The sequence below is a fragment of the Pan paniscus genome, chromosome 10 (genome assembly GCF_029289425.2).
Source record: "Pan paniscus chromosome 10, NHGRI_mPanPan1-v2.0_pri, whole genome shotgun sequence".
NCBI lineage: Eukaryota > Metazoa > Chordata > Mammalia > Primates > Hominidae > Pan > Pan paniscus.
In genome coordinates, this window is record NC_073259.2 from 8,056,850 (window position 1) to 8,078,608 (window position 21,759).

General features: G+C 48.3%; 1 protein-coding gene across 12 annotated transcripts in view; it reads left to right on the top strand.

The window, feature by feature from the left end:
- The window catches only part of CACNA1C (calcium voltage-gated channel subunit alpha1 C), a 651,888-nt gene that overhangs the window by 462,289 nt on the left and 167,840 nt on the right, over positions 1-21,759 (top strand). For all 12 annotated transcript variants that reach the window (XM_063593291.1, XM_055095249.2, XM_055095251.2 and 9 more), the window contains exon 9: positions 2,144-2,316. In XM_063593291.1, coding sequence (XP_063449361.1) covers positions 2,144-2,316 — 173 coding nt within the window. The remainder of the gene's footprint in view (positions 1-2,143; positions 2,317-21,759) is intronic.

Here is a 21,759-nt window from a genome sequence, read left to right on the forward strand (position 1 = left end):
TGTAACCAGAACTTGAACCCTCTGCAAAGTCACTCAAAAGAGCTGAAGTGAGCCCTTACAAGGGACTGTGAAGTTCAGCCCCTTGCAACTCCAAACCCACCCCAGAGGGGTGCAAATGGAGGTAGACAGAAAGACAGCCAAGAGAGGAGGCCTTGAAACACAGTTTTTGGAGTTGATTTGCATAGGGAGAAAAAATGCTATATGAGGTTACTGTCTCCAGGAGCAAGACTAAGGCCCCGAAGGCTTAACCAGGTACAGGGGATAAGAGGTTAGGAGGAGAGGGGATGGCATCTCTCTATGATCATCCCCAGAAGGGAAGGAGCAAAGCTTCCCTCGCCATTGTGAGCTGTCAATCTGTCCCTTTTCCCTAGCATAAAACTCCTTGGGAAAGAAATGAAGGTACCCGCTGGTTGGCAGGAAGCCCAAGAAACAGCAAGTTCAATCCAATTAGAATTGGATTCAATCAAATTTAAGAAGAAAATTCAATCCAAACCAGAGCATCATTAAGGCAGCAGTTGAAGAGAACTGGTTAGCTTGAGAGCCCCCACATTCTCCCAATTAAAAAGTTCCCTAGGCCCCACCCCAGCCCAACTCCATCTCACCATAAAGATGGTGCATGCTGAAATCAGTGCTCTCCCAAGTGGCACAGGCCAAATGCAAGCACTAGGCAGTGCAGGTAGTGATGGAGCTGCCCCACATGACAGTAGACTCAGGAGCAGAGCCCTTTGCCCTCTTATGGTTTGTGGTGCTGTCCCTCCTTCCATGGTTCCTTTCCTAGAGTGTGGCTTCAGCAAAAAATTCTCCAAGGTGCTTCCAGCAGCCTCTTGCCCTGAACTGGGCCTTCATGGGTGAGAGAGGAAGACATCATGGCTCCAAGAATTAACCAAGATGTCCTGTGCATGTACACACACACACACACACACAAATACACACATACATGCACCACCAAGGGCCTCATTCCCCAAAGACTGCATATCAAAACCAAAAATACTCCCCTATACCTATTTTGCAAGAAAAGGCACAGACTTGCTTTGAGAGTTGAGAATTCACTTTGTTGATGATTGCCTTCTCCTGCCAGCCTCCTCCTCGCTCAGAAAGTGAATTCGAAGTCAGAGAGAAAATTAGGACAGAATCATAGAAAAGAAATAGTTATTGTGTCAGAAATTTTTCAATAGGCCATTCTTCCAGCAAATCCCACTCCAGTTTCAATTTCTACTCATTATTACTTTAAATCAAATGCATCATTTAACTTTTATATCATCTTGATTTTATGTATTTTTCTATTCTGATTGGATTTCTTTAAACCAAAAGGGCAGCCCCCAGGACATTTTCTTGTGTTTGGAATCTTCATTTGTCTCCATGTGGGAGAGAACCTTCTCTAGATTAGAAATCCTTCCAGGAATGCTGAGTGGCAGGTTGAGCTCGTCATAAGAATAGAGATTGAGGACATTAAATCTCCTGGGTCCCAAATCAGTGGTATACTGGTGAATATTTAACAATTGGCTCTCTATGGGGAAAGCCCTGGTTTTCAGCATTTGCCAGTTACCATGGTGTAAATATTCCCACTGTGGCCGATCTCAAGCTACCAGCGAGACATCCCTGAAGCCAGAGTTGGGAAGAGACATGAATGATTGGCTCTCAGGACCTGGGGCGAGTGAGTGGGCTTTGGTACACTGCTGGTCCTAACACCTTGTGTCACCTGGAGACCCTTGGGAGAATTTTAAACTACCACTCAATACTGGGTGGGATGGAAATGCATGTTCTGGAATGGTGGTGGAGGTTTTTAGTTACTGCTTGTAACGGGTTCCCAGGTCTTCGGAGAACAGTTATTAAAAAGCAAAGCCTGTGATCATGATCCAGGAAAAGAGGGAGATGGACTTCATCCATCCCCTTAAGCCTCTCCTGGCCAGTGTCAGGAATGTCCCCTTACTGACGCTTCCCATCGAGGTGAGAGTAGACCTAACCCAGGCTGACTAGCGGAGCTGTCTGTGGAAAGTAGGGGCGTGTGGGCAGGTTTCTCCCTGCAAAGCAATTAAGATTCTTGTTTCTCCTTATCTCCATCTCTCCTTCCATCCTCGACCCTTCTCGGTGCTCCCTCCTTCTCTGTGCTCTCCTGCCCTGCCCCTCCTCTCACTCTCACCAGAGAGTTTTCCAAAGAGAGGGAGAAGGCCAAGGCCCGGGGAGATTTCCAGAAGCTGCGGGAGAAGCAGCAGCTAGAAGAGGATCTCAAAGGCTACCTGGATTGGATCACTCAGGCCGAAGACATCGATCCCGAGAATGAGGACGAAGGCATGGATGAGGAGAAGCCCCGAAACAGTGAGCAGCCGTCTTCTTCTGTGTTTGGGCTGGGTTCTGGGGGAGAGGAGACAGCATCGGGGTCAGCACAGAACTTTGACCGCCACCCTTTCTTGGCAGCCCACGGGGTGCCTCCCTGGAGCAGCAGTTATCTCACTGATGGCAGTCACTTGCTGCACACAGACATCGGTCACATGTGGGAAATCATAGCTGTCGATCTAGAAAACCTCATGCTCCTTTTAGAATATTTCACCTTAAAAGACCGTTGAGATTTTGCTAAGGCAAAGGCTTTTTTAAAATCAGAGATCCTTCTCCTCCAGGTTCCACCTCTTTGGGCAGGGGCACAGGCTTCCCATTTGAAAGCGCAGGCTTGTTTAAAAGGAACAATGTGTGCCAAGCAGCTGCCTGGAAAACTTTATACCTGCTCAGGATTCCTTCCCCCTTTGCAGATTTCCATGCACCACTGAGCTTTCTCATAGGAAAGGTAGTCAAAGGTTTTCCTTAAGGGGGTTAGATTCAAAGACCTGGGGAAGTGCTAAGTGGGAGTGTTGGGGGAAGCCCAGAGGAATTCGGCAGAATGCAATTAGGTGATGGAAGTTGAGCCAATTCCCTTCCTCGGGGGTTCATGTGGCCCCTTGTTGGATAGACTGTGGCTGAGATAGAAATGAAAGTGATGGATGACATTGACTCACAAATACGTAAAAAATGATGGATCATGAAAATTCAGGCTCTTATCAGATTAGCTCCATGGTTCTCAAAGCATGGCCGCTGACCAGCAGCATCAGCATTACCTGGAAACTTGTTAGAAATGCAAAGTCTTGGGCCCCACTCCAGATCTATTGACCCAGAAACTGTGGGGATGGGGCCCAGGAATCTCTGGTTTGACAACTCCCCCAGGTGATCAAGATGCATAGTAAATTTGAGAACCTTTGGGTTAACTCTAACCACTCTCTATATCTCATTTGGCCTTGATCTCTGTGACTCGAATCATACTCTTTCTTTCTTTTTCTGTGTGCGATATCTTTCTCTTTCACTATACATGTTTGAATAGGTGCATTTTTGTCCTCTCAAGCAGCCTTACTTAAAAACAGTTTCCTAAACACTGAGCATCTAGAGTACTCCACGAAGCAAACAGGTTGAAGAGCCATCCAGGGCATTTGCTGCGTGGAGTCATGCTGGTAAAGACAGGGAACTGGAACTTCACCCTGAGCAGAGAGGATGATGAGAAGAGCTGCCAGGAGCAGAAACAGGTGCAGGAAGAAAGGACGAAGACAGCCAAAGATGTTCACGGGAGCAGAATCTCTGCTCCCTCATTTCAAAGATAGATTTAATAAATCTATCAACTGCTCCCTTTCTGATAACGCTGCTCAAGGAGCAAATACAAAATTAAACCACACAAACAACAAGGGACTGGTAACAACATAATTTAGTAACCTAAGGAGGCCTTTGTGCTCCACTAAGTGGTTTTGCAAGTTGGAATACAGGGCCTTTGATGGATTATAACGATGAGCCATGATGCCGTTGAGGGTCTTCCTGGAAAAATGCCTGACAGCTTCTATTACACTGTTGATGGAACTGAGGAGTAGTTGATTAGTTTGTGGCACTGAGTGGTATGGTAAATAAATAAGTTGGCCTGTGAGCCACAGAGAAGCCTACCTCTAAAATGCAGGAATTTGTATGCTGGCTCCTGGCTCCACCCTAAGTCAGAGCACTGGCCCTACCTTGTGACTGACGGTGATGAGCATTTCTGTAGCACGTGTTATTGAAAACCTGCAATAGCCACTACACGCTTAGCAGCCAGTGGCTGTCCACCGAGATAACAGAACATTGCGATTCTGTTCTCTGCCTAAAACAGGAGCTTCCAAGGGAGAGTGTGCTGCTTCTCCATCTAACCCATTAAATGAATAAATTCTTAGGAGAGTTCCCAGCATGGAGTATTATTTGCTGCTGGAGCAGATCACATTGACAAGGCCCATCTACCCAAATTCCTTGACAAACTTTGAGAAGAGCATAATGAGCTGCCTAACCCAATAGACAGTCTCACTAAGATTTTCCTAAGCCTAGATAAGGATGGCCTTAGACTCTGGAGACTGGTTTCTCTCGCCTTGCACTGCTTCCTTACGGCTGGAGGAGCCCTGGGGGTCTGTTTCTTGTCCTCAGAGGACTGGAATGGGAGCCTGGCTCCTTCATTAGTGGAAATGCTAATTAGTGGGACAGTTCCAGGGGATGAGGCAGGGGAATGAATATTTTAAAAAGCAAGATGTAGAGAGTAAGATAGACACATGCAATGAAGTGGAACGTGAGAGACAGGAATGGAGCCGGGAAGAGACTGTGTCTGTTGGGGAAGTCCAATTAAAAGTAGAATTGATGTGATGAAATGATTAAGGAATCGGAGGCCTAATTCACTTGCCAAAAAGGTAAGACAGTGGCTCAGAAACTATCTTCCTGTCTTGAGAATTTCATAGATCTCTCTTTGAAACAAATACAAGGGGAGAAATCCTGCTACGTTTGAAGCATGTGTGTTTCAATTACCGTAATATCTTAGCCTTTGAAATTTCTAAAAGACTATAGTATGGTATGTTTGCTAATTCTCTTCAGCTCAAAAGCCAAGTCATCTTTTAAGAGAAAAGGCCGATCACTCTTCATCAGCAGCTGTGGTGACTCCGCTTCTCCCCTGGGCAGCATCTGGATGCCCATGGTGTGAGGCTGGGGAGGTGGGGCTGAGTACAGTGCAGGAGCTGCTTGGTGACACCCAGCATATCTGAGGGGAGCCCAGGGATTCTGTTTCCTTAGAGAAAGCTGCAAAAGCCACCAAGGAGTAGAAAAAATGGGCTGGAAGGACAACAGAAAGAAAGCATGCAGTTGGGGGCATTTCTCTAAATATTAGTGTAAGTGAAGTGGCCAGTAAGTTATATACAAAAATATGTTCCAGTTCATTCATTCATTAGTCCACCCATCCACACATGAAAGGTCTGCTCTCTGCCAGGCACTGCTGTAGACACTGGTGGTAGAGCAGTGAACAAGGGAGTCAAAAGTCCCTGCCCTCGTGGAACTTAGATTCTAGTAGATAGACAGATGGTAAATCAAATAGCATGCCAGAGAGGAGGGAAGCAGTGAAGGGGGAAGAGTGTTGAGAGGTTGTGATTTTAAGGGGGCAGCCAAGGAATGTCTCACGAACGAGGCAGCATTGGAATAAAGACGTGGAGGCTGGAAGGAAAAGCACCATGCAGATAGTTGGGAAAAGAGCCTTCTAGAGGCTAGCGAGAAGGGGCCAATGAGAAGGGGCCACGCTGATGAATCCGGAGCTGAGGAGGCTTGTGCAGCTGGAGAGGAGGGAGTAAGGGGGTGAATGGTGTAAGGTGAGGCTGTGGGACCCAAGGAGTAGGGTATATAAACTATTGTGAGAACTTGGCTCTTACTGGGAGTGAACCAAAGAGCCTCTGGGTATTTAATTGCTATTGAGCAGAGAAGCAACACGATCTGACAGACACTTATCAGGGTCTGTCTGCCTGCCATGTGCAGAATGGAGTGAAGGTGGGCCAGGGAGAGGCAGGGGTCCCGTCAGGTGCCTGCTGCCTCAGGAGATGCTGGGCCTGGTCTTGACACCCATGGAAGTGATAAGTTCAGACTTCAGGATGATGTCATTTGCAGATGCATCAGATATGGGATGTGAGAGAGAGAGGTAGGGCATTTTCCAAGGCAATTGTCCTAAACGATGCCAAGAGGGGAATTGTCATTTATGGATATGGGGAAGTCTGTGAGAGGAACGGGTGTCAGGGCAGGAGGATCAGGAAAGCCATCTGAGACCTTTAAGTTTGAAGTGCCTATTAAACATCCAGGTGGAGATGTTGAGTATGTAATAAGGAATGAACCTCTCCAGGAGAGAGATCTGTGGCTGAACTATAATTTGGGAAGTCAACAACATATAGAAGATACTTAACCCCTGGATCTCTGGATAAGATCACTGGGGTGTGAGTGTAGACAGAAGTGAGATGCGGTCCAAGAACTGAGTCCTAGCCCTACTGATGTTTGGAGATTGGGATGCAGGGAAAGAACCAGCAAACAGGACTCCTAAAGGCATGGCCAGAGAGACAGTAGGGAATGCAAAGGAAGGGGTGTGAGCGTTGCTGCTGTGACTGGAAACTGACCATTGGGCTTAGCAATGTGGGGCTCACTTGCTGGTGCCTTAACACAGGCTGTTGGATGAAATGCTGGGGAGAAAGCTTCCTGGCAAATCAGCCTTACCCTGTGCATCTCTCGAGTCTGCATGCCTCCTGCAATGGCATGGAGCGTTGCTCTGCAGGCTTCTTGCTTCTTTGGCATGGCCCAGCTTCCAGCCATCTGAAGAGTCTGGCCATCAGGAAACCAGAAAGAGGAGAGGAGGAGACTCACACAGACTCTAGCATGCCCATGGCCTCAAGACAGTCAGTGTCTAAAGCTTAGCCCATCATGATGTTCCCTTCTACAGCAATGCCAATACTAGCCACTGCCTCTGCAATGGGTTACAGTCTTGGAAAAAAGAGGACGTGATACTCTAGAGCCATTTCAGAGCCAAAAAGGCAAAAAAGAGGCAAGAAAGGGGCATGTTTATGTACTGTTGCCCTGGATGTGGCTTCCTAAGTGGGGCAGCCAAGAGCCAAGCCCCTTTTCTCTCTGGGTAAAGACTAGGATAATGTTGAGGTCTCCCCACTCTAGTGACTGCTTCTCCCCTCCCTCTGAGCAGCAGCGAGAAGCCCCTGTGAAGGGACCCATTGCAGAACCATCATTAGTGCAGGGTTATTGTCATCAGCAGAGATGCACTGCTCAAAGGGACAGGGCTCATCTTCCAGCTCCAACGTTAAATCTAATAGAAGGTCAGACACTACAGGGAGAAGCCATAAAGAAAAAGAGACAGATTCTCTTCTTTTTCCTCTTCAAGATGAAAAAACACATCTATTAAATATCCATCCTTACAGGAATCTCTCTTTCATGTCATTAAGACAACTTAAATGCACCCTGGCTTTCTAAAGCTTGCAGTTCAATACAGACATTGATGTGGATGAGCACGTAAACAGACAGACAGACAGTGGAACCAAAATACTGAATTTCCATGCAGATAAGCAGGATTAAATATTTACCCCATGGTATCGAGTTATGTGACTCGGGAGCCACTTTTGCAGTCATCACAAGCTAGCAGAGCCACGTGCCTGCTGCCTGCCCAACAGAGTCTAGGATCACATATTACTGAGACAGGAAATTGGAAGGCTTGTAAGAGCTGCAGGTTGCCCACGATAGGGCCCCATGTGGCTTGAGAGCAGTAACCTGAATATCGCTGATTTACATTATTTTATATGTGTCAAGGGCATGTACATAGTTATTTGATCTTTAAAAAAAAATCAGTACGATCAGTATTTATCCTGGATCTCTCGATACCTGCAACACAATCCCATGTCATGGCACATACGAGTCACACAAACACATGTGAAGCATCTGGCTCAGATTACATGAGAAGACATGCCAATATTTGTTTTTGTCCTTGATTCTGTTCATACCTTGCACTGTTGAGTGATCATGCTGCCAGGCCATGAAGTGAGAGCAGATCCTTAAGGCAGAGCCTGGAAGTAGCTCCTGGGCCTTCACGTTAACTCTTAGCTGGTCCTAATCAGAGCCCTGGAAACTTTAGTGCTGGAAAGTTGCTGGAGAGATCAGGTGAGGAAACTGGAGCCCAAGGTGGGAAACAGCCACCTGCCTAAATGTTACTGAAGTCAGCACTCAAACCCAGGGCTCCAGATTCCCCACGCAGGACCCTGCCCAGCAGACCACAGTGCTCCTTACAGAAGGCTTCTTGGATACCCAGGCAGCAGCACTCCCTAACTGTCCCTCTGTCCCCCTAGCTCTTGGGGCACATCCCCACTTATCTTGTGGAATTACATCCACCTCTTTACACTTGCTTGCTGGGCTACACTGAGAGGTCCTTCACGGGGCTGGCTTTAATTCACCCTTGTGTCCCCATGACCTGACATAGGCCAGAGCATGGGAATGTCATGGCACATATGAGTCACACGAACACGCGCAAGCGCGAGTGCATGCCATATGCCAGTTTTGGCAAAGCACCTTCTGCCATGCTCTAAGCTGTTGGAACAGGTGAGCTCACACTGCCCCTGGGCTGAGTTGGCTCATTGTTCTGTCTGCTCAGAATTGACTTCCTTGTGGCATCGCCGATGACATCCTTTCAAAGTCATTTCCTTTCATGAACACGATTGCTTTCCAATAGCCCTCAGTCACTCTCAACTCTTGGAAGGCACCATTTGGAAACAGGCGAATAAGCACAGAGCCCCCCATACGTGTGGACAGTGGCGATGACAGGGAAATTGAAGTGCCGTGGGAAAGCATTGGGAGTTCTTAAGCAACGAGATTGTGCTGTTCCCTGAAGACCATGGTAGCTAGTGGGGCTGTGTACTGGGGCTCTGCAGTGAAACCACTGATGGATATTTCTGGTTCTGGTAGTCATGAATACCCATGGGCGAGGTCCTGTGGACTTGGTGTTGGGAGAGGCGTCTCACCCAATGCGGGGCATGGGGGCCATGTTGTAGTAAGGATCCAGAAGGGGTCTGTTCATTGGTAGCACATTACCTTTGGAGCACAGCCTGGCTGCTGTGCTATCTGGCCCCGTAAGTGTACAGATGCCATTTTCCCAGCCAGGGGAGCAGTGGAAGAGCTATGGAAAGGCTGTATTGTGTATACAGTGCAAAGTAGGCACGTCAGCTTGTTTCAGTGAGCTGTCGGACACTTCCCAAAGCAAAACCACCAGCTCTGGGCAAGGCTTGCTAGGTTAAGCTGTTGGGAAGCCATGACAGTCTTCTCATTGACCAATGGCTGTGTGCTTCAGAGGAGTGGGAAGGTGACAGCCACATAGCATTTTGACAGGAGACATTCATAGCTTCCTGGGCCTGGCATTAGATCAACATAAAGGTGCCTGGCAGCTCTGCCAAGCCATCAGCTAATAAAGGCTCTGCTCCCCTTGGGGAGACGCCTACTTGACTTTAGGGGAGTGTCCAGGCCAAAACGATAACCTTGATAAGCCAACAAACTCCAGAATCCAGATGGCTAGGTTTATGGTGGAGAGATATTGTCAATATCAGCTGAGAAAGACACCAGAAGAAGGATTCCCACACCCTTTTTAGATACCTGCCTTTGTATTGGTCTACCTTTCACTGTGTAACAGCTATGGTAGGAACAGAGGCTGTGTGGAGGGGCCTATGAGCAGCAGGGGCTGGGTCGGGTGTTGTGGAGGCCACACTGTGGTTTTGGAGGGACAGGAGTTACCAGGGAGCCACCAGGACCTCTCCTGCAGTTTAAAGTGGATGTGGATAGAGAGCAGCTGTGTTCCTGGGATCACTGGCTAGCCAGCCACCCTGCAGGGGCAGAGCAAACAGGCTGTTAGCTCTTGAACTGCCAGGCACACTGGGGGTCCTTGGCAGGGTGTGGAGCATGAAGGCCCTCTTCCTCTCCAGGGCCTGGAGGACAGCATCCTCTGCCTGCCCGCCAGGGTCCCAGCCCAAACCAGCATCTTCCGAGCCCACTTCTCTCTCCAGAGGCTTCTTCATCTTCCCAGTTCCCCAGGATACAAAGCCTCCTTCCTCTTTCCTCTCCTGTGCCCTTCCACAGTTATCAGTGCCTGCGTTCAGTCAGTCAAGTCGTATGGGCTGTCCTCTTCGCTTCTTCGCTTGGACCTCTCACTCCTTCCCTCCTCTCCCCTCACCTCTCTCCGCCTGGACTCGCAGCCACCTTGCTGCCCTGCCTTCCAGCTCCATTCCCACGCAACCTGTGTAATGCAGCCAAGTTCATATTTCTGCAGCCGACTGTGTCATTCCCTTGTTCAAAAGCTTTGAATGTCTCTCCATGGGTACAGAATAAAGCCTGAACATCTCTCAGTATTTCAGGCATCTCCGACCTGTCCCAGCCAATAGCTTGAACCTTATCACTCCCTACTGCCCTGCCGCAAAGCCAGACTGCATCTTGTTTTCCAGAAACGCCTGCTGCTGTCCTGTTTCTGCACCTTTACCCATCTCCCATCCCTCTGCCTACAGCACCTGTTTCCTCCCCTGCTCCTCTGTGGCCTCCCAGCCCAGGTCGAAGAGCACGTCTTGGCTCAGGCCTCCCAGAGCCCCCATCTCAGGACAGGCACTGTCAGCACTCAACCCTCACCTACCCACCAGTCGGTGGGGGTGGCCCAGCCCTCTTGTTATATAGAAAGCTCTCGGGAGGCAGCAGCGTGCATTGGTAACTTCTTATTCACTCTCCCACTCAGTTTGCAGGGCAATGATTTCTATTTCACAGACTTCCCCCAAAAACACATAATGAATTGAATTGAATTCTCTTCGGATCAGAGAATTAAGGTCTGATAGCCCTACATTCATACCTAGTTGGCCAAATACCATTTTTCCAGTCTTAGCCATGCTCATGGTAGCCCCCAGAGAGTGTATTGTGGTTGACAGAATGGGCAGAAATGATTTGGCGTTGAGAAAGTGGGCCGAGAGGAAAGTTTGGAAGGAGTTAGAATTATATAGTCCCAGGATAAGAGAAAGCCGGGAGTCGACAGAACAGGGACAAAGCTGCCTCATGCCCACATACTCCCCATAGGAGGGGTCATTGTTTCACTGTATGGCGTCAACTTTTAGATTCTGAGTTTGGATCATGGATATATTTCAGCCCTCTGGGGCTCTCCTGGGCTGGGGGGCAGAGGAAGGACAGGGGCAGAGGCATGAGAGGGGACGTCTTTTTCTTGCATGGAAGGTGAAGAAGGCCTGGATGGTCTCCTTTCATCTTGCCCAAGATCATCTCACATGGGTACTGTTTGCCCCATTTTGCAGGTGGGAAAAGTGAGGCTTGGAAAAGTTAACGTATTCACATTGTTCAGCTTGTAAGTTGCACAGTTATGTGGCCGTTGCTCCCTCCGTACCATACTGGTCTCTACCACAAACCCCCTCACGAATGCCCTTCTCTTCCAACCAGGGGGAACCAGAAGCGGGCCCTCCAGTCCCCCAGCCGGAACAGCCTGTGAATTTTCCTTGGTTGTTGCATTTATCACTTCAGCCTAATATGCAAAGCAGGTGGACGGAGAAAGGAGGAAAAGAGCGGAGATGGGGCGGGAGGGCGGGGGCGGTGGTGCTGGTAGTAGGGCATGGGTTTGATTTTTTTTTAAGTTGAACTTTATGATTCTGAGAACTCTATTTGAAGCATGGAAAGAAGTTATGGCATTATCTTGCTCACGGAAAGAAAAAGCGAACTGAGGTCAAGCGTCATCCCTTTGGAACGGTTTAAGAGGCAGTTTTGTTTGGAAGGAGATGTGTCAATTCCGTGACCTATCCGATTTCCTTCAGTTCAGGGTTCCTTTGGACTGGCTTAGAGGAGGGTGTTGATCAGCCAGAATGCTCTGGGGATGGGAGTTCTAGCTTACCACTTTCCTGCCTTGGCAAGTACGGTGTGAGGAATGTCATGGAACCGCCTCTGATGATTCTGGGCTGTGCAGTGCTACAGCGTCATCACTTCCGAGTCTCTGATCCCAGGAACCTCAGCACTATGGGGCCCCGGGGGGGGATCACTGACACGTGGTGTCTTTGGAGAAGTCCTGTCACCTACCTAAAGCCACGGGTCGCTTTAAGAATGGATCTGCCTATGTCCACTTGGCCTTGCCCAGAGTAGGCACTCAGTAAAGAGCTGATTTGACTTTAATTTGGTGCTTTGCAAATCGATCTATACACCTGGGAGTTAAAGTAGCTCAGCAGAGGGATGGAAGGGGAGATGAATCATCCTGAGTTTCCCTTTGATCCATTTCCTCCAATAACCAGTGCTCAGCCCCGAAACAGAGCTGCCTACACTACAGTTACCCTTGCCTCCCTCACCCACTCCACGCTTCCTTCTCCGTAAACAGTGGGGGATAAGAAGCTCATGCCGCATCAAGATATCTTAACTGTCAGAGGCTATCAGTGGAGGGGAGAGTGACAGCTCCAGCCTTTCTCACTACTTGCTGATGTGGAAAATTATCATCCAGTAATGGAGGGAGATTAGCCACGTATTGTATTTCCATCATCGGGTGCATGGCATGGGAGGATGATTTATAGAACCTGGAACCCTGAAGCTAGTGGAAAGGTCACAGAAAGTGGAATCATTGGCCTCAACACAGTAGCTAGTGTCTGAGGGAACCTCCTAGAGCCACATGCATGCCAGGCCATCCTGAGTGCTTGAGAGAGACATGGGCACATTAACACACATTTAAGTCCCAACAGGGCACCCAGAATACTAAGATAAATAGACACCGTCTCTGTCCTAAGGGGAATTACAGCCTAGTTCAGGAGACAGATGCACCAACAGACAGGTGACAGTGATGAATTGCAGTCATGAACCAGGGGCTGGAGAAACACAGAAGACAGAGAGCAGAGTTTGGAAGAGGGTGGGAGGGACTGCCTGCCCCAAGAAGGATTCATGAAGGTGCCATGTCAGTCAGGGTTGGTGGACCATTGTAATAAGCAGCCCCCAAATGAAATCTCAGTTGCTTAGTACAGTAAAGGTTACTTTTCACCCCACGGTGGAGTGTGAGCTGGGGATGGGAGGGAGGAGAGTTCCGCCACACCGGTCTTCAGGGCCCAAGGCTGCACCCCTTTTGTGGCTTTGCCACCCCCGGGGCCTCGCGGTCTCCCCTGTCTGCTCTGCATCGGGCCAGCAGAAGAGGGAGCAGAGGGCCTGCTGGAGGCTTCAGCAGCCAGGCCTGGGAGTGTGGGCATTGCTCGCGACACACCATCGGCCAGAACACAGCTCCCACTTCCGCCTGACTTCCAGGGGACTGGCGAAGAGCAGCTAGCTAAGTGCTCGGGGGCAGAAGGACTGGGGCTGGGTGGGCACAGGACAGTGTCCCTGCTGCAGTTTGGCAGCAGGTCACACGGCCAAAAGATCGCAAACAGACCTACTAAGCTGAGGGGGCTACATTTGCAAAGTTGTAGAAGCAAAATAATTTTTAAAAGAAGGAAAGGAAATGGAATTGCACATGTTTCATGGTGATTTGAGTTCAGGGTGCACAGGGGAGAAGCCAAAAAGAAAGATCAGGACAGAAAGACTGGGACCTGGTCCCAAAGGGCCTCGGAGTGGGACTCTATCCTGTGGTTAAGGAGGAGCCACCGAAGAGATTTAAGCAGAGGGATGACAAGGTACCAGTTTACCATCGAAAGGTCACTGTGCAGCCGAGTGTGGACAATGGGCTGGAAGGAGAGAGAAGCTGGAGGCGGAGTGGGGGGCAGTCAGAGGCTGATAAGGCCTGAATGGGAGTGGACAGGCGGGGAGGGATTGGAAAGAGCCTGCATCCACTGGGATAGGGTCCTAAGGGCTGGCAGGCCCTGAACACCTATCCTGGAGGCTCCAGGATAAACACCTTGTGCTTTTCAGCCTCAGGAATGATGGAGGAGGTTGTGCAGTGCCATGCCTCTCTGAGGGGCTCTTCCTGGGAGTTGGTTTGTCCTGCCTGCTCCGTGGTGGGATCCCTGCCATGACCCTCTGCCCCTTGGCATTCCAAGGCCTGTTTAATACCCATGACCATAAACACACCCACAAGCAGTCCCCTTACCCTAAAAGGTGCCACATGGAGAATTCCAAGCAACTCAGCCTCATTAAATCCCTGCCTGCATGATTAAATGCCTCCTGGGGAAAAAGTCGAGTAACAACCCCAAACATGGGCTTTGATGGCTCCATCCTTCAGGATTACTTCACCAAATGGAAATACTCATGCCTCTGGTGACAGCTGCAGTGTTTCCAGAAGAGATTTCTACCCTCATATAATAGGAGAGACTTTGTCCTCTTAAATAACTATGATACCTGCTGTAAGTGCTGAACTGTTAATCACTGTGATCACTTTGTGTGGATGCCACACTGCTAGAGGGACAGAACTGAAGCCTTGCCAGAAACAACAGAGAATCTGCTCAAAGAGTTGCCTAATGAAAAGGGTGGTCTGTTGGGGAGATAGATGGAATTATTCAAAATAGAAGGCGATTGGCAGCGTTAGGCTGGGGTGAGGGTCAGGAGAAGAGGGGCAGCTGGAGAGAGAAGGGCTGGCTCATTTATGTCTTACTTTCTTTCTATATCCTGGTACCAGGTGCTGGATTCCTTATTTAGCCATGTGGTTAGCTCCATCGCCATCCAAAAATTACGGAATTCTAAAACCCTGGGGCATAAAGGGGGCTCCAGGTCCCTGAGTCTGTCCTCATTCCCTGGGCTTAATCATGCATCCCCGAACCACACCCTACCCCATGTGGGGGCTGTTGGCCCAAAGACAAGTGTCTGTGCTGCTATTCCAGGGCCTTGTCACATCACACTGGAGTGACCACCTCCCAGCTGACAGTGCTCCCGGATTCCTTTTCTTTTAGAGATATGAGCAGGTTTCAACACTGTCTCTGGAAAAATCACAGGACATGCTCAAACGTAGCATCATGGGAACAGGGCAAGGGCCTTCCACAACAGAACAGGAAGTTGTATTCACTTCCAAACACCTGGCTTTGAGCCGAAACTTGCACTTTACTGATAAGGCCATAAACTCTCCTCCTCCGGCACCCAGTTTGATTCACCAGCAGGGCCCACACATGTGGTGCCATCCAGAGTCATCCCTCCTCAAAGGAAATGATGGGCAAGAAACGTGTTTGCACAAGAGTCTCTAAACACAGCCCATGAATGAATGGTCTCCGGTGAAGGTAGACTGGAGTGATAGAGTAGCATGTTCACTTCTACATGGCAGCTGCAGAGAGCCTAAGAAGAGAATGAATAAAGAAAAGTGTAGCCATTTACTCAGTCATAAAAATACACGTCCATCGCAATTTAGAATTAATACAGATTAGTTCTTCTGACTGAAGAAAAGTAACCCCAGCAAAGATCTGCAGGGCCGAGCCACTGGACAGAAGAGCTTTGATAAGAGAAATTTAAAGGTTTATGCTTTCTAAATAGATACATTTGAATTTTGATAAAAGAGAAATTTAAAGGTTTATCCTTTCTGAATATATATATTTGAATTTTGATAAAGTTATTCAGTGTTCTGTTTTATTCTACAAAAAAGTAAGGATATTAAGACATTTTAAAAATGTCTGGGCAGAGGAGCCCTTGCTGTTCCCTAAATCATGTTCTAAAACCTTATTTGCTAAGCCTGAGGCTGGTTTTGACTAACATGGCCCAAGTCTTACTCTAAGAACTTCAACAGTGCCTTGTGTGCAGGATCACAGTGTATAAAGATTAGAGGTCAAGTGAAGACAAACCGCAGGCCAGCACTGTTAAAGAATGATTACAACTGTGCTGGGACTTGTTTGTGTCTTTTGCTTGAAGTAATAGACTAGATCTACTCTCAACAACTTACTGATGAAGTTGAAAAGCCTTAATTATTTGCTTGACAGGCTGGCTTTAAAGGAAAAAGCCTTTGTTTACCTTCTCAATTTCAAGCTTCAAATCAGCCTGTCCAACCATTGTGTCTCATGTCCATGACTCATGAGATATGATAATGGTGTCCACTCTCAGTTATTATGTTAACAAAATTATCTGAAAATAACCAAATGCACACCTACTAACACATGCACACACACCAAACACAGGAGCAAGAAGAAATTAAGGACTCCTTTCTTGTCAGGAATATTCAGAATTAGAGTCTCAATGAATTTACTAATATTCGCTAAGGTCAGCTGGGTCCAGCTTTGAGTAAAAAGCTTGGCATGATGCTTGCTATGCCTGGCAGAGGCAGAGAAAAAGATCCCTGCTGTCCCCACAGGGGAGAGCATCTGCTTGACATGAAAAAGTAATGTCAGTGGTGGGTCCCAGCCCCTTGGACCACTTCTGCATTGACTAGGAAGCTAAGGGGTCAGTTGCTAACCATCAGGCCGAGCATCCTAGGTTTTCATCAAGAAGATCCCAAGCTTCAATAAAAACTGCAGAGTTTCTTCTTGTACCTCTTAGATGGTATACAATCATGTCCATGAATTATAATTTCCATAATCCCTTAGTAAACTAATTCTATTAATCTATTAAGTCCTACCCCTTGATTAGATGAGTTGAGAATACAGCAATCTGGGATGAATGACCCTCATGTTCCTCGCCCAACAGGATGCCAGAGTTTTTAGTCTGAACAATTGTCGTGTGCTATACAGGAACTAACAGGAGCCAGAGAAAAGCAGGCAGCCAGACTTCACGGCCCCACTTGATAGCCAGTCTGCAGTTGGCCTCTCCCAGTTTCCTTGCTTGTAAAATGACGGGGGTTAGGTCAGTAAAAGCCCCTTCCAGCTCTGGAGTTTGTTTCTGTAGTTCTCAGTTGACACACGTTAGCTTTAGCTCCAGGAACCTGGGCCAAACCTAATCATTTCAGTCCATCAGACCCCAGAGGAATTCAGTTGATTCTAGCTTCTTAAGTCCTCAGACTCCTGGAATTGCACTTTTCCTCCTGCAGGATTGCCTGCACCCTGAAAGCCAGCCCGTTCTTCCAACGATCCTCTGCACACTTGTGCACACCCTGATCTCTCTGCACGGAAAGCCCAGCCCCACCATCTGCCTTCCGAACTGCCATGTTACCAGGCCAGGCTTGCCCTACCCATCTTGCCATGTGCCAATCACGGAGACACAAGTTTTGCAGCGGAGAAAGCGTTTGTTCACAAGGCAGCCAAGCAAGGAGATGGAAGAGCAGGTCTCAGATCCACTTCCCCAAAGATGGGGTTTTAGGGATATTTATGGGATAGAGGAGCAAGGTCCAAGGCATGGGGAAAGGTGATTGGGGGTAAGGAAAAGTGAGGCCGTCGGTTATCTGCGCAAGTGTAGTCAAGCTTCACAGCTCTTCCTGGGATTCAAGTTCACAAAATGGCATCGTTAGCGTGATCTGAGGATGGATGTTTGGGCCCTCTGATGCCAAGAGGTCGCCCATTGGACACTCACGCAGGCCCAGTTGGAGGATTAGTGGTCTGAGCTAGCTTGAACTGGACAAGAGCTGACCCCAAGCTCTTGAAAAATGACTTAAGCAACCATTACCATGGTGACTTATACATCAGAGATGTTATCTGTAAGGAGGCTTGTAGAAGTTCAGTTACATATTCCTTAACTACATGGCTTTTAGCTGCATATGTTTTAAAATCAACTAGAAGCCAGTGAGGCAAGTTAGGTTTGGTGACCTCATTAGGTTAGCCCTTGGTTTCACCACCCCACCTTCAAAGCCCCATCAACCATCCCTTCCTTTTCTGCCTTTTCTATCCTCACCACCTCTTCTCCCCAGCAGGGTCTTACCTGCTCCTTCATGCTCCCAGAAACCCCATTCCACAGCTGCATCATAGTACTTATTGTATGTGATCTGTAGTGTCTCCCTGTCTGCTGTATTCATTGCATTTTATCTGTGGCATTCATCTATCTGATACCGTCTGCTGGGTAGTACATCTTGAGTGTGGGGACTTTTGTATTACCAGAATCCCATACAGATCCTGGTGCATAGGCAATCAATGAATATTGGTTGGAAAAGGGTTTGGAAATTGGGGGATAAAAGTAGGGTCTTGGCTTGGAAGTCCTTGGAATTCTGCCTCTGGGAATGGATCACTTAGGCCTGCTTTGTCACTTTGTCAGATCTAAAACGAGGTTGGGCCAGATCTGATCCAGCAGAGGATATGTAATTAACCAGGCACATAAATTAATTTTTAATCTTCCATTCCTTGCCTGTCAACATTTCTTTTTCACTTCTCAAGGAGGACATGATTATCCCATGATGTTTTTCTTCATGTACTAATTTCTCCTCCTCTTTCTTCTTCAAACCTGTCCACGGAAGTGTCAGAAATATTTCTCATTTTATCCTTTCTCAGGAAGGCCAGCTAGCCAGCTAAGAATAGCAGTCAGGAAATGGTTAAGAGAATACCAAGAATAAATTCTGAGTTGCTTCTTTACAACTAGAAAGCTGAATACATTTAAGGCTTGAAAGGTCAACTCCCTTCAAAGGGGGCAGAGGTTTGATTTCATCCATTATGTGGTCTTCAGCACAATGCTCATTTCATTCACTGGCTGCAATGGAGATTTATGGAGTAAATGTTATCACAAGCTGAGACTTAATAAGATCTCAACTGTATCTCCTGGATGTAGTGGAAAGCAACCATTTCGGTAATAAATAGAGAACAGCATCTAATTTGTAAATTCCTTTTTCCGTTGCTAAGTTTAATCAGATCAGTGAAACTGAAGGGAATTGTTGATGACCAAAAATTATTTTCCATGCCTTAATCTGGCCAGGAAACATTACTCCTAATGGAAATGGCATGTTGCTCTGGCGATGGAAGGGGATGACATTTGTCATTAGACTAACCCAATTGTTGCATATTGATAAATATGTTTAGACCAAAATCTATTTAAAACCCAACACAAGCTGAGGCCCCATGTTGCCCTGGTACTGGTGTTACTGGTTCCTGGAAGTAAAAACTCTTTCCAATTAAACTACAGAGATCTGTAGCAGTGGCCATCCTAAAGATTTCTTCTTGCCCCCAGTGATCATCCAGAGCAAGGCCAGAAGGACCACGATGGAGCCCAAATTGTGGTCATAAGTGACCTTTTCTGAATGGCAGAGAGTGGGTTCAGAGAACAGAACACAATCTCTGGCAGGGCCTTGGCTTACTTTAGGGTTAAAACAAATTCAAGGGGGCACAAAAGGGAGTTGAATGCAGCTCTCTTTTTTCCAGCTGTGCTTCAGTTTTTTTCGTGATGAATCATAAAGATCATTTCCAGGATAGGGACCATGCCATGGGTAAGTGACCGTTAACACTCAGTAGGAACTTTATGAATACTGCATGACGAGAATGACAGCAATGAGGAACACATCTGAGAAGCCGATGGCCCCAGAGGGAACACAGCTAACTGTGACATCTTTAGGGGGTGGCCCTGAGAATGCTGTGTCCCTTCCAGTAAGAGCACCGCCTCCAGGCGACCTTTAGACGCACAGCAAGGGGTCCCGAGGACATTCTTCTCTTGGCCTGCACTTGCTTTTGTATTCATGTGCTTTTGTATACATGCCCAGTGTCCAGGCATCCTACACACTCAGAGCTCTAATATTGAATATTAGGAACGACAGCTACTGCTCATCAAGCACCTCCTTTTGCCCATATTATCTTTGCCCTCACTTCACTCTTTGAGACTGGTATGATGTCCATTTTCAGATGAGAAAAGTGAGGTTCAGATCATTGGCCCGAGGCCAGTTCGCTAACAGGAGGTTTACCCAGGCTTACACCCAGGCACACCCCATCTGACTCGAAAGCCTTCCCTCTTTCTCTTTTGTCAGAGAGGCAAGCACATGGTAACCCCCCAGAATCATGAGCCTGGTGATAGGAGAAGTGGAGTGGAAAGAAGCCCTAGAAAGGGAGTATGGAGACCTGGTTCCTAGTCCCAGCTCTGATACTAACTGGCCCTGTAACCTAAACAACCCTTTCCTCTCTGGGCCTCAATTTCCTCGTAGGTAAAAGTAATACCCAAAGGATCTCTAATTGTCTGTTAATCTTTCTGCATTCCAATCCCCTTGAAGCCCCATCCAGCCCTGTCTTTCTCTTGGAGTTTCACATTCCAGAACAAGTCTGTGGCTGAGCTGAGGAGAGGATGCCCTCATTTTGCAAAGAGACGCTTCTCCCATCTTGGCCAGGCAGCAGAGGTCACAAGAGAGGAAGTGTCCACTGCATAAGGACTCTGGACAGCTTCTCTGCCAGCACGCATCCAGCAGCTGACTCTTTCCTCGGGGCCCACGCTCTCCTGCCCTTTTCCCAGAGCCACTACCCTGACAATGTCTGTCTACCTTGAGAGCACTGAACAGTAGAACCTCAGTGCCGGGAGGTGTCCTGAGGTTCTCTCCTTCTCTCCCGTCATCCCCACCTATGTGTGAAACTCCTCTACAACACCTTCACTGCGGAGTCTCTCCATCCTGCTTCTTACACACTCTCCGTGTAGGAACTTACCAGTCACAAAAAACCCTTCCATCTTTGTGCAAGCCCCAGTTGCTGGAAGGTCTTCCAGCTGACACCTGCAGCTATTGAGTGACAGTGGAAAGACAGTGTCCTGGGTGCAGCGGCATCCTCCCGATGGTGTGGTGAATTATCCTGGCATGGTTAATTACTCACAGTAATTGCTTTTCTTGTCACTGCACTCCCTCCTGCCTCCTATGTTTCCATGAGGGGTTGTGCTTTTGAGATCCTTTCCCACCTCTTCTCCCTTTGTCCTCCCAGTGACTCTATGAGGGAAGCACTGAGCTGCTACACCATGTTCCTTCTCAACCAAGGAGCCAGCACTGAGCAGAGAGGGGCTCTTGCCTCTTGCCTCTGGCCCAGGCAGGCATCAGGGATCTCTCTGCCTCTCTCTGTCTGCCTCTCTCCCTCCCACCCCTCGACATAGTCCTTCCTTCCTCTCTGACATCTGTGCTTGGTCACTCCCATCTGCAAGAAGGCCCGCTCCCACACAGTATTATTGAGATAATAACAGGCCACTGTCTCCTCTCTGCTTTCCCCAAATCAGGCACATCCCAACTTCACCATCCAGGTAGTTGTTACTCTTGTAATGTAAGCAGCAAAAGCGATAGAGCAGCTTGAAGCTGCCCAGGGCCCATGTTCTGGCTGGACGGGCCCACCGATGCCTGTCTTCACACAGCCCACACTGCCCGACACTCCCACTCCTCACCCCAAGAGCCTTCCTGTGTTCCATCCACCAGGACCAGGACTCCATCCCCAAATCAGAACCTCTGTGTCCTTTCCTTCCTTCCAGGTTTCCTGGGCCACTGAGCCTGCAGCATGAATCCTCCTAGAATTTAAGACTCAGAAGGAGACAGGTCACCGAGAGGTAGCAGTGTACCCCAGGCAGTCGGGCCCAGGTGAGCCCAAGGTCAGGCCTCACATTTCAAGTCGATTTCAGGATCATTAACATTCCCACTTCCTGTCATGCCTCCAGGCCTTTTGCTTGTTGAAGACAGTGGTCCCTGTTCTCTGGATTTCAAAAACCATTTCTCTCTTCTGAAGGAAGAACAATCAGCGTCCCCAACAAGCCCAGCTCTCCTGAGAAATTACAGAATAGTTCTAAGATTCGGGCAAAGAGGGAGGAGGGATGAAGGGTGAAGAAGGCCTTTGATTCAGACTCAGCCTTGAGAGGAAGGTTCTGGAGGGAGAGGCTGTTCAGTGGAATAATGAGAGTGACAGAGGCAGGCGTTCATCCCCGTCTGTTCTTTTTGCACTTTTGGTTTGGGGTCGGTTTCTCCTTCAATGTGCTTGGCTTAGAGCTGCCCCAGCTGCTGTGGGCATGAAAACCACTGCTCACCAGTCTCCACATCTTGGCCCTTACCCAAAATAACCCAGGAGGGAGGAAGGAGCTCATGGGTGGGTGGCTGGATAAATGGCTCCAGAATAATGGATCAAACATTGAATGAGTGCAGGAGTACACACCCCGTCCCTTGGCCCCAAGATGCTCATTCATACCCCTCTCTGA